At 44.4% G+C, this 16196-nt stretch overlaps 2 protein-coding genes across 9 annotated transcripts in view; both read right to left on the reverse strand.

Moving 5' to 3' along the window:
* Positions 1-5752, reverse strand: part of ARHGEF12 (Rho guanine nucleotide exchange factor 12) — a 138137-nt gene extending 132385 nt beyond the window's left edge. For all 3 annotated transcript variants that reach the window (XM_073239597.1, XM_036992668.2, XM_036992667.2), the window contains exon 1: positions 5053-5752. Coding sequence is in view for 2 of the 3 variants with exons in the window: in XM_036992668.2 (XP_036848563.2) it covers positions 5053-5084 (32 nt within the window). In the remaining variant the exon portion in view is untranslated. The remainder of the gene's footprint in view (positions 1-5052) is intronic.
* Positions 5753-8592: 2840 nt separating this feature from the next.
* Positions 8593-15907, reverse strand: TLCD5 (TLC domain containing 5). 6 transcript variants are annotated; one of them, XM_036992876.2, is made up of 3 exons: positions 15639-15907; positions 13434-13653; positions 8593-11819 (listed from the first exon to the last, which is right to left on the reverse strand). In XM_036992876.2, the coding sequence occupies exons 2-3, from the start codon at positions 13630-13632 to the stop codon at positions 11281-11283; spliced, it is 738 nt and encodes a 245-aa protein (XP_036848771.1). In that variant the 5' UTR covers positions 13633-13653; positions 15639-15907; the 3' UTR covers positions 8593-11280. The 6 variants fall into 6 exon arrangements, with proteins under 6 accessions (XP_036848771.1, XP_036848770.1, XP_036848772.1 ...); XM_036992875.2 differs by having other exon boundaries at positions 13434-13853; XM_036992877.2 differs by having other exon boundaries at positions 13434-13548; positions 15639-15906.
* Between the last annotated feature and the right edge of the window lie 289 nt (positions 15908-16196).

The raw sequence follows: 16196 nt of genomic DNA on the forward strand, positions 1-16196 counted from the left end.
ACTGCAGACTCCCTCAATTACGGTAAAACTTAAGTTGGAACTGGGGGCTCTACAATATGGGTAAAGATAAAACACAGAATAACACATTTTGTACTAAGAGAGCATCTAAGGAAAAAATATTTTCCACTAGAAGCGCAACTGGAGAAAAGCTAATGAAGTATTAAGAGGGAAAAGCTGATTTTTAGACAGTGAATCAACAGAACATGCAACTTGGCTAAGCAAAGAGTAAGGGTGGTGGGGCAGGAGAGGGGAAAAGGGTGGTGGATAACTGTCTGAACCACTGAGACTCATGTAAACATAAAAAGGGAGGAGAACATTATTTAGCCTGGTACAGCAAGTATATACAAGTAACAGGATAACTTAAAAGTCTGAGCTAAAGATCAGGAAAAACTTCCTGACTACAGGATCCTGCAGATTGTTGTTCAGTCTCCTGAGGAAGTGGCAAGAGCTTTAGCCTCTGGAGATACTTAAAATTAGAATGGACAGGGTACTAGAAGGCACACTGTAAGAGAAAAAACCAGCTCTGCTCAGGCAGGAAAGTCACTAAAGGAAAAGCGGGACAGAAGAAAATAATATGCATAAAGAGACAATAATTTAAAGTAAAAAGTGAGGGACTTGAGAACCAGAAAAGCTAAGTTAAAAGCTTGGGTCTGTCCTTTCCAATTTTATAATCTTGACTTAAACTCTAGGAATTGCCTAAAGTGTAAAATGGTAATTTATCTTATGCTGAGTAAAAACATTGTGAGGACATTATTACATACTTGAAAGTATTTTACTCAAAAGGAAAACAAAATTTGTAATTTTGCTGATTTTAAAATTTCAGTTCAAATGTCTCTATTCTGAAAACTCTTCTATTAAAAAAGAAAGGAGCATGTCTTCAAAAGAAGCTTTAAAAGATGAAACCAAGTGTTAACAGATGAGACCAAATGAAGTTAAGCTCCTTGTTCCTGAGAAAGCAGCATGGTCGATTTCTAGAAGATAGGTAATTATATGGTACGAAACATTTCTAGTAACTTTGTCAGACAGCCATGACATAAAAGAGTCTCTCCAACTGCCTCTGAAAAACCATTAAAATATCCTGCTGTGTCTGGGTATCAGCTAGGTGGGCAATCCCACCCATTTCTAGATGGTTTTTAGAAGCAAGCACTTATATTTACTTGAAGATTTTCTAACTTCTCCCTGGAATCAGAATGCTCCACAGAAAAATATGTAAAAATCTATCATTTAATGTCTGCCTCAAATTTCATTTTTTAAACTGAAAATTCAAGCTTACTTTTAAAAAATCCTTTATGTTACCTCAATGTTATATACTGCATTTTAACAACTGGAAACTACAAATGTGTCAAGGAGTATTACCACATTAACATTATTTTTGTAATGATTCAAATAAAGGTTCTCGTCATCTCACTGAATAAATACGAACATCTTATAAATGTGCCATTAATCAGGAAGACCTGAACATTTACTTCAGACTCTACATGTTGACTCATGTAAAACTACAAGTGAATGTACTGTTGCACACCGCTATGAATCAGGATTTTATACTGAAAGACTAGAAAAGACACATAGATTTGAATCCAAAACTAGCACTGTGATCCTGATCCCCAATTTTAATTCTGTACTTATCAAATGACCGACTTCACAAGGAAAAGCAAATGTTACAAGTAATTTCACCTTGCAGATGATTCAGGCAACCTTGAAAACAGCACACATACAGTTTTCGGTTTTGTCTTTCACTCAGAAGGATTATACCACAACGCTGAAAGAGGTTATCATGAACGGAAATGCTAATTACCGAGCGTATGAACAGTTTACAGGTTTACACACTTAATTGACAAGTTTGCTTAAATTACACAAGCTTAAAGTTGAACTCTGTGCTAAGAAAATGCCAAATTTGATTTATCTGTAAACTGAAAACAACAAAATCCCTAAGACCCAGACAACCTATTACTTCAAGTCCCTTGTACCAAAATCCTATCAGTACCACCCCTGAAAATTCACTGTTCTAGAATCTAGCTGGAAATCATCCATCCAGTCCACTGAAAAGGCAGTCAGTCTCTCCTTTCTCTCTCTCAAAAGAAATTCCCACTGCCACAGGACCCCTAAACTCTGAGGAACAGAAGAAAAGCATATAGGAGGATTGGAAGCAATTAGGATATATTTTAGGCCTAAATATAGCAAACTTAAGAGAAGCAATCAGGTACTTCTACCACTTTGCCAGCGCCGATTCTAAAAGTTGAAAACTAGTCTCCAGGTCTCACAGAGGTACAAAGCAAGACACTGAATGGTATTCATTAACTGCTTAGATTTTTCTTTTTTAATGTTCAGCTATACTACAGAAGAACAGTAATTACCATGAACATAGTTTGGGTTTTAAATTGATGACTACACCTTTAAAAAAGGGGTGGGGGATCTGGGAACTAGAAAATGAAGAGGAAGAGAAGGGAGTAAATGCATGTGTTAATGTAACTGTAAAATAATAACAGGATATAACAGAGTTCTGAAGTATCCAAAGTGACCAATCAGAGCCTAAATGTAGCTGAATTCCATCCCAGCCCCAGCACGTCTCTAACACAAGAATAAAACCCTTCTTATCTTGTTCAGCCATGTGTCGCCTGCCACAAACTGCAAAACAGAACAACGCCCAAAACCAGCTAGTCTGATTTCAGCTGAGGACAGACAGACTCTGTAGTCAGAAGCACCACAATGAAAGAGCTCTATAACTCTCACAGCTGGCCTGGTGGGTCTGCACACTCTACAAAACAAAGCCATACCACATACAGTACTTCAAACTTGAAAAGAACTTTAAAAAGCTGCACTGCCATTGTTAATTTGCCAACAGCTCTAGAATCAGCAAAATATACCTTCAGTACGCTGGCTGTCAGTGTAAAAAGAGCATGAGATTGGTAGGACTGCGAAGTTACAAACTATTGTAATTTATACTCTCAACTTGGTTACGGCATCCTGGCACAGAAATTCTACTAAACCAGTACTTCCAGATTTCACCCTAACATATATTCAAATCAAAGACAACAACTCTCCTTAAGAGCAAATGAATGCTTGATGCTTATGGAGAAAGATGTGTTTAAAGAAAATGTAATGATCACATAAGAATAGTTCTTGTAAAAAAAAAAAAAGTAGTGGTAAATTCCTAAGAAACAGGTATCCATACTGTCCCAGCAATGCACATTAAATTCAGCTTTTAAAGTTTTTTCTTTTAAAAAAATAAGTAAAATAAGGAGCACCTGAACTAACTCAAGGCTATTAGTACCCAAACCAATCTGCAGATTCATCTTATACTTAGAATACTCATCTTTCAATGAGTGCCTAGCACAGTATCTGGCAAAGAACAAGAATTCATTAGTTGCATGCTTATTGTATATACTTTTTTCTTATCTAAGTTATAAAAAGGATACAAATCCCAGTATTTTATTTCCACGATAATGGAAAGAGGAAGAAAATCTCTGAGAAGCAAAGAGGAAGGAAAGTTAGTACAGGGTGGGGTGGGGGCTTCTAGGTGATCTTTGTATATAATGGGCTGGTGACCCTGGGTTCTGTCTCTACAAAAGTAAACACCTACAGCATCCCAATGAAAACTACCCACACTACACTAGCTCCTAATAAGACCTCTTGTCTATCGGCCCCAAATGAAGGCAATTGAATGAACTAGAAAAACAATTACCCACATATCTTTGGAAGAGATTTCTCAGAAACAAAACACCCTGAAAGGAAAAAAGAATGGGGGTAACCAGAAGAAATCAAGATAAACATTGTTGCTACTCATGTTTAATGTCCACTCAGGGACACGCTAAACATTAAAATGCATTAAAAAAATACACAAAGAATATAGTTTAAATATTTAATGGAATCTTGTAGGTGAATACCCACGTGACACTGGAAAGCACCGACAGGAAGAGGAAGTCCTGCTTCTGGAGTAGCTGATAAAGGCATTTGGCCCTTTCAAAATCAACAAATGAATCTTACAAGTGGGTGAAATTCTTATAAGGAAATTCAACTACTTTCTGCAGGAGCACTATTTTTGCACTTTTTGTCGAAGTGCTTTCTTTGGCCCCCTAATTCAGTTATTTGATCTTTTTGTTTAATGACGTAATAGTTTGAAGGTTGACTCAAATAAAAAAAAAAAAAAGCACAAAGTAGTTTACTGAAATTTGAAACCAGAATACAACGCTGTGATTAAATTGAGACATAAAATGTACGAAAGGAATTTATCATTTAACCTATATTCCAAAGAATAACTCTTACGAGTAAGGGAACTCCACTTTAACCACAAATCACTAAACACTACCAGGCAACACAGGTAAGTACTAAAAAGGACTCACAGAACTCAACAATTTCACCTGCCATGCTTGTATTATTTAACTCGCTCATGATTTTGTAGCCCTTAAATGCAAATGCTTCTGGAAGATGAAGTACGAAAACGCAATCATTCAAATCAAGCCCTCGCCCTTTTTCTCCCCTAAGCTCGTTGATCTTGCCCCTAGCAACACCCCCCCTCCCCCGATTTACCGATGATTTCAACATCATGGAAAATAATTAGTTAATAAACACTACTCAGGTGGATACTTAAAGGAAATCAAGTTCATAAATCATCGTCCAGCAATCTCAGAATGAAGGTCACCAACAGAAATTCCCAAAATGCGTCTGGAGAACTACAGGACAGGAATTAAAACTGATGATGCCCCTGTACCGCAGCCGACTTCGGGCACTGACCTTCACCCAAAATGACCTTCCTCCGGTTCCAGGGCAAGCACAGAATCCTAATGCACACTACAGTCAGCAAACCACAACCGTGGTTCTACCTACCCCTTCTCTGAGAATCTGGATTAAAGTTTCTCTAGAAAAAACTACAATTCCAAATCCAATTAGCGGGCAAGTTGGCAGCAGCCCCAGACTAACTGCAGAGCTCCTCAACAACCCTCTCCTCCTACGCCTGTCAACGTCACTGGGCAAAGGCAACGAGCGATCACTGACTCCCCTGCTGGGTCGGGCCGAGTCCACGGAAGCCAAGCGCAAGGGGAGCTTCATACCAACCTGTCGGTGATAGTAGACTGTGTGCCACTCATTGGGGCCCTTGGCGAGAGGTCCTCCTTTTATCCAACTTGCATTTTACAGTAACACCCCCACCCCACCCCCAGTGCTCTGGGATCAAGCCCGACTCCGTAAGGGACACAAAAGTCCACCTCAAAACTCCATTCAGTCATCGAGAACGTCCGGCTGGAAGGGGTCAAGGAGGGGATGTGGGTTGGAGCAAAAGAAGGTGTCTCCCAAAACAAACCGAGAAAGTCCGCCAGAAGGCGAGTTCTAGAGCTGGAGATCAGTCCTTGGGAAGGCACAGGGAGAAAACTTGCTCTCGGAGGGACGCCGGCGAGCCGCGGGAAGGGGCTCCGGGACTCCCTCCGAGGCCGGGGCGGGATCGGTGCCGGCTCCCCCTCCGCAGGCTCGGGGGCCCGCGAGTCCCCGCCGCCGCACGGCCCGGCCCTCTGCTCTCCGCGCTCTATCTGGGGCTGCCGGCCGCTCGTGGCCGCAATCGCGGCAGCGTCTCGGGCCGTCCCGCGCCAGGCTCGCGCGGCTGCATGGCCCCGGGCCGGGGGGCCCCTCTCGTCTTCCTCGCCGCCCCCACCGGGCTCCGGGCCGACCGCGGGAGCTAGGGGCGGGGGGCCCGCAGCCCGAGGTGACAGGAACCTGGCCTCTCAGCGCCGCGGGTCGCTCCCCATCTCTCCTAGGCCCGGACTCTTCCGCAGTCGGCAGCGGCGGCGACGGCTCCTCCCCGACGCGCCGGCAGGCGCCTGTTCCCGCGAGGAGCGGGAGCGTCCCGTCCGGCCCGGCCTGGAAGCCCCGGCAGCGGCGGCGGCGGCGGCTCGGAGCACAGGGCCAGCGAGCCGGGTCCGGGGGGCCCTGACGGGAGCGCGCGCGCCGAGCGGAGGAGGCCCCGGGCGGTGGGGGCCGCGCGACAATCGCAGGCGCGCGCACGGGTTCCGGTTCCGGTTCTGCCTTCCCGGCCCCGGCCGCGTCCAGCGCGCGCGCGCGCGCCCGCCCCCGCCTCCCCCGCCGACTTTTTGGGCCTCTCCCTCGGACTTCGGGGAGCCGCCTCACGCGGGATCCCTCCGCGGCGCTCGGGTCGTCGTCGTTCTCGCCGCCCCTCGCGTGTACGCCTCCGCTGGAGTCTGGCTCGGGGGGCGAAAAAGTAGTTCTCCGTGGCGGAGGGAGGTGGGGGGCCGTCCGGCTCCGGGAGCCTCACCCACCGCCCCACACCGCCACTCTCGGGGCGCCCTGAAGGCCAGGGGTCTGTACTTGGGAGTGTAGCTTGTGTTACCTCAGCTCCATCAGAGACCGCCAAGAGGCACCCCCCCTAATCCCGAGTTCAGGGTGAGACGCTCTTGGCAAAGTCCCCGTCCCCTTGTCCTGGAAACTTGTATTCCATAAGGGAAGGTACTTGTTTATTTTCTGATAACAAGTACAGACTTGCTTTGGACCGGTGCAGGCGAACTCAGCTCCAGGTGCCCGGACACCGTCCCTCTCTTCTGCAGCAAAGCCCAGCCGAGAATTTTGGCCATGGCCGCTCACCTGGGGCACCTGCTGGCCTCGTCCCAGGACAGGGGCCGCGGCGCGCGAGTCCTGGCTACGAGGGAGGGTGGGCGGACAGAGGTGTGCAGGGCTGGGGAGGAAGAAACTGGGAACTGGGGCCAGGATTCCTTAGTATAATTGCTTTTAGGCTGCTTCTGCCTTGGCAAAACGAAATGTAGTGTTTGCCAAATGGAGAAAGCATGGTGCTTACCACAACAATTTAACAAGCTTGCTATGGAAAGAAATGGGAGCAGAAAATAAAAGTGTATTTATCCAGTAAATAGCATTACTGTTCTCTTTGAAGAGTTCCCAAATATTTTTGTTTTTGTTTTTTTCCCCTACCAGGTAGGTTTAGATACCTATCTAGTTTTAAGACTGCATAATTCGGTATTGTAGCAAGTAGCACATGTAGTATAGGTCTTTAGTTGTGCCGGTAAATGTAAAAGTAGCTGTAGCGTTATCCAGCTATTTTCAGGCTTGAGTTTAAAACTGTATTGGTGGGCGAGGGCCGTCAGCCTTTTTGGGGAAATCAAATGGCAAAGGAAATCTAATAAACAGTGGACGTGAAGAGGGGAAACAATTACCCTTTTAACAATGCCTTTTCTAAAAGTCAACCCGCAACAGTTCATGAAAGGATCATTATCCCTGAATAGATGCATGAGCTAAGGCTGACGTTAGAACGTGGTAAAAAAAGGAAAAGATAAACAGAGGCCAAAGATGACTCTTTATTGCTTGATTTTCTTTTTTTTTTTAAGTTCGGCGCACAGCCAGCTAATTTTGTAATGTTTATTTTGGGAAAGAATACAAGCAGATTAGGGTTCCAAGCCACTTCCCTAATGATCGGACCAGGATACATTGCCACCTGCTGGTGTACCCTAGCATGAAAATTCTATCCTGAAAACTTTTAATTGCCTATTTTCTATATATAACTGGAAAGAGCTCCATCTGTCTATATACAATGACCAAAATGCAGACTTTATCCCCAAACTTCCATCTTTCTTAAACATACTAAATATATATATATATATATATTTTTGCCGTATTCTAGTAATTTTACCGTATAGGCACCAAATTAATTGGACCACATGACTCATCAAATCATACATTTTAAAAACGAGTTCCCCTCTTCTCTTCAAGAAGCCTCACTACTTGGGCTTCAGGAATAAAACAGACTGGGAAAGTTTCCTAATTCACCTTCTCTTCCTTGCATACAAAACCTCTTGGCAGGCAGCTTTTAAGACCTTTTCAAACTTAAAACAGACCCAAAGTTCTAGCTGTGGGCAAAGAAGGCATTTGCTGTGGGAAAGCTTCAGAAGACGGTTAAGCAAAAGATTTAATTAAGTCAGTGGTTATTTTTTTCTTAATTGATGAAAATCTCTATATTTACCCACAAAGCTCTAATGCTAAAAAAAATGTCCCTGGAAGCCTCTCTACAGCTGTTGGTAGATCTAGACTGTTCTAAAGGCTCTATCTATAGAGTTGCCTACAGAAGAATCACAGCAAGCTAGGGTGTAACACACTCCCCAGCGTCATTAGTCCCTTACCTAGAAAAATGACTCTGGTGACACAATCCACTGTGCATGGCTATTTGAGGTTTTCCAAGAGTGGATTATTCTAAACCACATCCTCATCCCCTCATCCATTCTTTCAACAAGCTTACAGAGTACCTACTGTATGTCTAACACGGTTCTTTCTAGCTGATGGAGGTACAGTTCCGGAGAGAGCTGAGGCCGTCTTCACAAAGCCCACTTGCCAACATTCTCAAGGCAACTGACTAAACAGGTGGCAAAATAAAAAACTAAGTACGTCCTGTCTCTTCTGGAAAACTTTTCTGTATGTAGATGGTTGTCCCCAAAAGTAAATAATATTAGAATTGGTTGATGACAAGATTAGAGGTATTTCATCTGTAAGTATAAATACACATCAACATTTCTATATGCCAAAAGACGTTTTTTTTTTTTTTACTTCTTGGCAAAACCACAACAGAGACAAAAAGGTAGACTCTGGGTTGATACAAAGTTGTTTATTTTTATAAAACTTGGTACAAATCTTATTGAAATATAAACCATTCTTGAGCAGTTAGTATTTATTACATTGAAATCCAGTGCAAATGATACTTCCGTTTTGTCCTGCCATATCCTTCATTTACCTGTGATGAAAACCTCAACATCTTAACTGCTGAGTCATGTTCATTTCACATATTTTCTGAGAGGTTCCTTCATAGTACTAGCTATGACATCAAGAAAAGCTAAAATGAAGGATTCCTTCCCTTATCCTTATTTAGATTTCTCTAAATTAAAAAAAAAAACCCTACGTATATTTCCATGAGAGTAGCCCCAAAACAACAAGGTCTGCAATCGGCACCAGATTAAGCTACTCATTTGTCTGGTATGGAACAGGTCGCAGTGTGCCAAAATTCAAGAGCCAGCTTTTTCTTTTCTTTTTTTTTTTTTTTTTCTGTTTCTAAGCTCGTGCGCCAAGCCGCTCTTTTTTCCTAGGCTTTTGCTAAAATCAGCATTCCCCAGCATCCTGCTTTGACCCCCGTTTTGTTGGGAAAGAAGTTAACCCGCATTTTAGGCATACTGGTCATAGAAAAGAAGAGATGGGAGATGCTACAATCCGATTATTTCCCTGGGCAGCAAAACTCTTTAACCAAATGACAGTCATCTTAAAGGACACACCGTTCACATGCCTTTCAAGTTGCTCTTCCCAGAGCAATAATTTCCCCAGATTTTACACAGTTTCAACCACACTTGCATGCCTGGCCAATGACATCCATTTTCAAGGTGAGTATTACCAGTGACCACATAATGAGCTGACACTTCCTACTGACCTTCAGCCTTGGCTTCAATGGCCCCATACACTCGCTCACCGACTGAGCTAACCAGTCACTACTGATCTAAATGACAATTATCAAATAAATAACAAATAAATAATACTTTCTTTTCCATTAAAGCCATCGTTAAAGACCTCCATTAATATAATGCAACATAGTGTCTCGATGAAATACACAACAGGGGATTTCATTCATTCACAACAGAGTTTAAACTGAGGCAAACAGCAAACAAGTGACTTGCCTAAATGATCTGGCAAGTTCACCATCAAAATTAGTTACAAGAACCCAGCAATTCTTGATTCTTAACCCCTCGTTCTGAGCTTGCATTCTTGCTTTTCCTAGGTGAGATTAGAAACCATCACATTAAGAAACTTTTTTTTTTCCTTCCAAGGCTGGTCTTAGCCTAATATTTTGTCCATAGAGAGTGGCACCTTTTTCAGAGAAAAGAAAAAGCAGTAAGAGGACTAAAAGGGAATGTGTCTGAAATGAAAGCATGTTAGTCTCATCACCCTGAGGCCAGTACACGCTTTAGTCTTTGGTTCAAGTTTGCAGTATGTATAAGCAGAGCTGAAACCTGAACTGCCATCTCAAGCACAGTGGAATCCACATAGTAAATCCCTATGGAATTTAGTCACAGCCTCTCATGCCTAGGAGATTAAAGCACAAAAGCCCTGAGAACTGGCATGGTTTTCCTGGTAGGGCTGAACCCGTACCACAGGACTCAGTAAATCTGCCCACGCCTCATTCATCTCTCATCCGAAGCTCTAGCCCCAGTTTTTGTGCAGAAAAGAATTGATATTGCAGGCCTGAACTGCTGTCCTTGAAAAGGGCGGCTTGCAAGGTTGGCCCTGGCTGGTATCTGGGAACTTAGATTTCAGGAGGTCTCCCACCATTAACTGGTAAGAATGGCTCACCATGCCTAAACTGGGCAAACAATATAGTTCATGCTGAACACCTACTTTCCTTCTGGGAGTCAGGGATTTTGCTCTATGCCAAGCAAAGGGTGCCTACATGACCAGCCCCTAACAAAAATTTTGGGCATTGAGTCTCTAATGAGCTTCCTTGGTAGACATTTCACATATAACTATTATAAATCATTGCTAGAAGAATTATATACATCCTGTATGATCCCAGTGGGAGAAAGTTTGGGCCTGGTTTCCCCTGAACTCTGTCCCAGTCACCTTTTCCCTTTGCTGATCTTTCCTTGTATCCTTTCAATTAAGTCAAAGCTATGAATATGACTATGTGCTGAGTCCTGGGAGTCCTCTTAGGAAAGCAGCCAAATCTAAGGTGGTCTTGGAGACCCCTAACCCAGTTGGTACAGGGGGACTCACTAACCCACCACAGCTGCCAGTTTCAGCCCCATCCTTCTCTCATGCATTTATGTCCTTTTGTTTAAATAAATCCAGTTCCCTGATCCAATGCTCAGAAGGCTAAAGGCATGTATCTTCCTCAAGTTCCTCACTTTATAGTAGATGGGGTGAATTTACTTAAATTGCTCCATGGAAAGAAGGTATAAGGGTGTGTTGAGAGTCACAAACAGATAAAGGAACAATAGCACTGGTGTGTTCCTTTCTAAGCTGTCTCACCACTGGGCCTCCCAGGAACAAGCTAAAAGGAATGCAGTGGTGCTCAACTCACTGTTCTAATTCACAACTACCACTGAGCAGTCTCACTTCCTACAACTGAGCCACTGTAGAAGTCAGTGGTTTAATACTGGCATGTGCTCCGCTCAAAGACCGATCAAACTGATCAACAAATTCAGCCCTTTTATGAAACTCAAGTTTGCTATGTGATTCCATAACAGCCATATTTCCGTGGCTGACTAAACCCAATCTGTTGTCTGCAGCAAGCTTTGGCTAGTGCGTCTTGAGATGTCCGTTATGTTTTAGCTGCCGCTCCTCACTGCGCCTGCTTCTCCAGGCGTGGTACTTCTTGCTGCTTTTCCTCCAGGCAAAACGCCAGATGCTAAACATAAAACACCAAGATACAGCATACATCACTACTCCCCCAGCCTTCACAAACCACTTGGGCTTGGGCGAGACCATTTCACAGAAAAGGAGGCAAGCTCCTATGCCAATCCTCACTCCCGTAAACAGAGCCACAAAGAGGAAGTCCACCGCATCTCCAGTGAAACTGTGGTAGTGCCCTGTTTCACGGAGAAACCAGCGCATCTGGAGCAATGGGTTGGTGATCTCGCTTCCAAAGAGGACTGCATTGACCTCTGTGCCTGATTCTCCAAGCACCAGGGCCACGATGATGCCCAAGATACTCAGTGTGTGGTGAGCCAGCATTAGGGCACCCTCAGACTGGAAGTAGATGCACCAGCCCAAGTCGAAGATGAAGTAGCCCAACGTGAGACAGAGAACGTGCACTTGGAGAGGTGTATTGGGGGAGCCTGAAATAAACCAAGACAGAACCAAACTGAGTGGCCGGGAATTGTGCTGCCTTGCGCAGGAATCCTATGTTGTTGTCTCCCAAAGTTTGTTGAATCACTGAAAGCAAAAACAATGGCAGGTACATGCTTTTTAATGACAACCAAAGAAAGACTGAAATATATACTTTGGTCCTCATCAAACCAGACAATGTTACAGGCCTTGGGAAATGCTGTTCTGATGAATCAGATCTCAATGAGTGACTCAAGAACCAGCATAATCCTCTACGTAGCAGCATAAAATTCAGTTATTTTGTTCTTTCAATTAAAATTCCCCAGTTTCTTTCTCTCTCTTTTTTTCGGCCAGCTAAAATTCTGTTTCCAGACTCTTTTAGTTATTCCATCCTGTATGTCAGATTAATTTCTTAGTTTAATGGATTAGATTATTGGACAATAGTGGCCCTAACCCATCTAGAAAGTAAACTCTGGAAAGAATCCTGTAAGTTAGAATGTTTCCATTTCCAAGAAAATCGAGGGCAAGGACCTGGTGCAGTCAAATCCATTAAGAACTTTCACGTAAAACCCAAAGCTTAAAAGTTGCTTTCACATCAGTTTGATAGTTTGGGGTAAAATTCAGAAGCTCAATATGGGAATCTCAGGAAACTTTTTAAAAAGAAGAATCTAAGGAATTTTTTTTTAAGAAATCATACCCTACAGGACTTAGGGAATGAACTGTGTCCCCCCAAAATTCAGATGTTGTAACCCTAACCCTCCAGTCCCCCCCAGAATGTGACTCTTTAGAGATAGGGCCTTTAAAGAGTAAGTTACAGTGAAGTTATTAAGGTGGGCCCTAATCCAATAGGACTGGTTTCCTTACAAAACAAGATTAGGATGTAGACACACACAAAGGGAAGACCGTGTGAGGACACAGCAAGAAGGCAGCCATTTGCAAGCAAAACAGCAAAAGCTCAGAAGAAACCAGACCAACCAACACCTTGATCTTGGACTTCCAGCCTCCAGAACTGTGAGAACGTAAGATTTCTGTTGTTTAAGCTACTCAGTCTGTGGTATTTTGTTATGGGTGCCCCAGCAAACTAATTAAAGGGGATATAATATTTTATTCTAAGGAAATAACACTTGTATACCCAGCAGCTTAAAGATTAATATAGCTTCCCCAAATAATGAGACATTGGTTAAGTAAATGATGGTAAATACATGTAACACAATTTACATAACAGTTAAAAAGGAAAAGATCAATATACATAGACATGGAAAGACGATGTCCTTTGAATATATAATCAAGTGAAAACTGTATCTATAGTACAGTCCCTTTGTGCCTGTTTAGGGGTAATGGTAGACGATGCTGAAATTGGCTTTGTGTTTTGTACATTTTGATGGACTACACTGTCACCAAGTGTTTAAAATTTGTTTTAAAAGTAAAGCGTTATGAAAAGCAGAAACGACAGGTAACATACATGTGTATTGTTAACAATGGAGATGAATTAAGACTCCCCATACAAACTATAATGGTAATTATTCTTAGATATTGTATAAATTCTGTGAAAAAGTCCCATCCTTCTAAGACTACCCCCAAATTATAAATCCCTTAGGGAATCTCCTCTAATATCTCCCACCTACCTGGGTGGGTAAAAGGCCAAGGGCCATCAATGAAGCCAATGTAAGCTGAGAGGCCTACAGAGAGGATTCCGTGGGTGAACGTGACCAGCCGGCAGCTCCACTCATAGCTCCGTTGCTTATTCAGGTGGCAGAAAGAAATGTAGAGTGAAAGCCAGCCCCCCAGGCTGCACAGCACCTGCAGACACAGAGCTAATGCCATCCTATGATGAAAAGACCAAAACTAGAAAAACAAAGGATGCACCCAAGAAATCAGCATTGGGTCTTGTTGCGGATCATCTTCATTTCTACTACAGGACAGTACAAAGATACTGCCTTCACTGAGACATGTCTTCCTTGTCTACAAGGCCAAGAATCTTCTGTTGAGGTGTGGCTCTATTTCTGATCCCATGTTCCTTAGAGATAACTGGTAAAAGCCGTAAGCTGAAAATGAGGAGCCACATTCTGAGTTAGTGGACTATCCAATACAACATGTTGTTATGATGAGCAAATGCCAGTAATAACCTCTCAGTGATGACTGCCCTTGGACACTGATCCATAAGTAATATAATACATATATTAGATAACACATTCACGTGTCAGAAGTCCCAGTAAGAAGCGCTCATGAAAAAACATCACCACCATCACTTGTGGTCTCTGCTAGAGGTCATATGACACACAGCAGTTTAATGTGGTTTTAAGCTGATAGTAAACTAAACTGAAGTCTGGCTTTGGGTCACAGGTTTATCGGCCAAAATCGAAACCTCAGGAAACCTAACCACAGAACTAAACAAAGAGTCCAAATATTCTGGAAGGGAAAAAAATGATTCTAGCTCTATTCAGTTCTGAAATCCAACTCAAACACTGAAAAAGGAGGAAGCAGAAGGATTTTGAGGTACAAGGGGAGAGCTGTTGTTGAGGTATAAAAACATCTTTAAGGCAATTCTTTAAGTTAAAAATGAAACCAGTTCAGAAAGCTACACTTTGAAACTTTTACTGATGACAAATACATCAGGACAAGAATGACTGTGAGTCACTTCAGTCATACAGGACTACAGTCCAAAAATAACCAAGATGTTATTAATATTCACTAGCTCCTCTACTGAAAGTACAAATAAAGTCAAAACCATTTCAGATATCTGTCTCATCTCAGCAGGATTTTCTGCACGGCTACCCTTATTGCTTAACCCTAGTCGGACAGGTGAAATAGTATCTGTGGGCAACACACTTCAATACACAAGCCACTCCCGAGAATGCAATCCAGAGAGGGCTTTATGAAGGGCAAGATCTGCAGAGCTTTCATTGGAAATCAGATTTGTATTCAAGAAAACAGGAGGTGTCAATCATAAGCCTGAGTTCCACTGGTGTCTGTGTCCCTAATTAGCCATGAGAGTGTGGACAAATCACCTTAACCTCTTGAAGGAGGGAGGAAGGGAAGATGAGAGGAAGGGAAGGAGGTAGGAAGAAAATTTAAAAAAAGAGAGAAAAGAAAGAAGGACGGAAGGTAGAGACGAGAAAGAGGATTGGAAAACAATCTGGCCCAGTTCTAACAAGGAGTTCTGCGATGAGTTCTGGAAAACATCTAGGCCAAATTCCGGAGCAAGGGCCAGAGATACAAAGGACCCAGAGTGAAAAGAACCGTCCACTCCTATTTCCTTTTATAGTCCAGGGTCACCACCAGTAATGCGGATCAGCTCATTTGGATGCGCCGATTAGTATCTTTAGAGCCCTCTTCCCTGGATCCTAAGGTCCTAGCTGAACAGAGAGGAGAAACCGTAGCCTATTAAGAAACACTAAAAATAATTAACATTTGTTAACGGCAGCTACCACTCTGTGACCTTGGGAAAGTCACTCCATCTCTGGCTTTCGGCTTTTTACTCTTGGGTAAAAGACTGGAAGGGCATTTAGCGGCCTTGAGGGCGCGTCCCGGTGCCAGAGTCGGGAGGAGGGGCGCTGGGCGGGCCCGCCTGGCTCCCGGCCCCGAGCCGGCGCGGCCGGGGTGGGCAGCAGCCCGGGCGCATTTCCCCGCGCCGCGCCTGCAGACACGCGCACCCCTGAGCCAGGCCATCGGCCGCTCCGCGGGCGGAAGGGCCCCCGGCGCCCGGAGGCAGGAGGAGCCCGCTGCCCGCCAGGCCGGGCCAGGCCACGCCATCTGCCCGCCTCCTTCCCCACCCGCGCCCGCAGCCCCGCCCGGCTGCCGAAGCCCAGCGTTTCGCGCCGCGCGGTTACCTGCCGAGCGCGCCGGGGACCCTCGGGCGCCCCAGAGCTCAGCGCCCGGATCCCGGGAGCAGGAGGCAGCGGAAAGGGAAAGACAGAGAGAGATGACGAGACTCTGACGGCAGCGGTGCAGAAGCTGGGGGTCTAGGGGCACCTGGTGGCCGGGAGGACGGAGCGCAGAGCAGGAACCAGACGGGGGACGGCCCTAAGGGGAGCCTGAGGGTCCCCCCGCTTCGCGCAGGGCTGGTGCGGCCGGGGACGCCGTATGATCTGCGGGTGACGTGAGCCCTGCAGGCTGTTGCCCTGGGTTGTTGGAATAATTACCCGTCTGCCCCCGTCCCCACGATGGCACAGCCCATCCAATCACCAGTTGTTGAGCACCTACTAAGTGACTGATGTCTAAGTTGGGAAACAGCCCAAAAATAATTACCAGGAAAGTGCTCAGGCCTGGAAGTGGCACGTTATTCTCATGTCAGTCCTGACACCAGACTGGCAATAGCAAAAGGCTTAAGAATAAACTCAGCTTGGTTACTGACAGGGTGTCTTTGGACAAGTCACATCACTTTTCCG

The sequence above is a fragment of the Manis javanica genome, chromosome 6, assembly GCF_040802235.1.
Source record: "Manis javanica isolate MJ-LG chromosome 6, MJ_LKY, whole genome shotgun sequence".
NCBI classification, from domain to species: domain Eukaryota; kingdom Metazoa; phylum Chordata; class Mammalia; order Pholidota; family Manidae; genus Manis; species Manis javanica.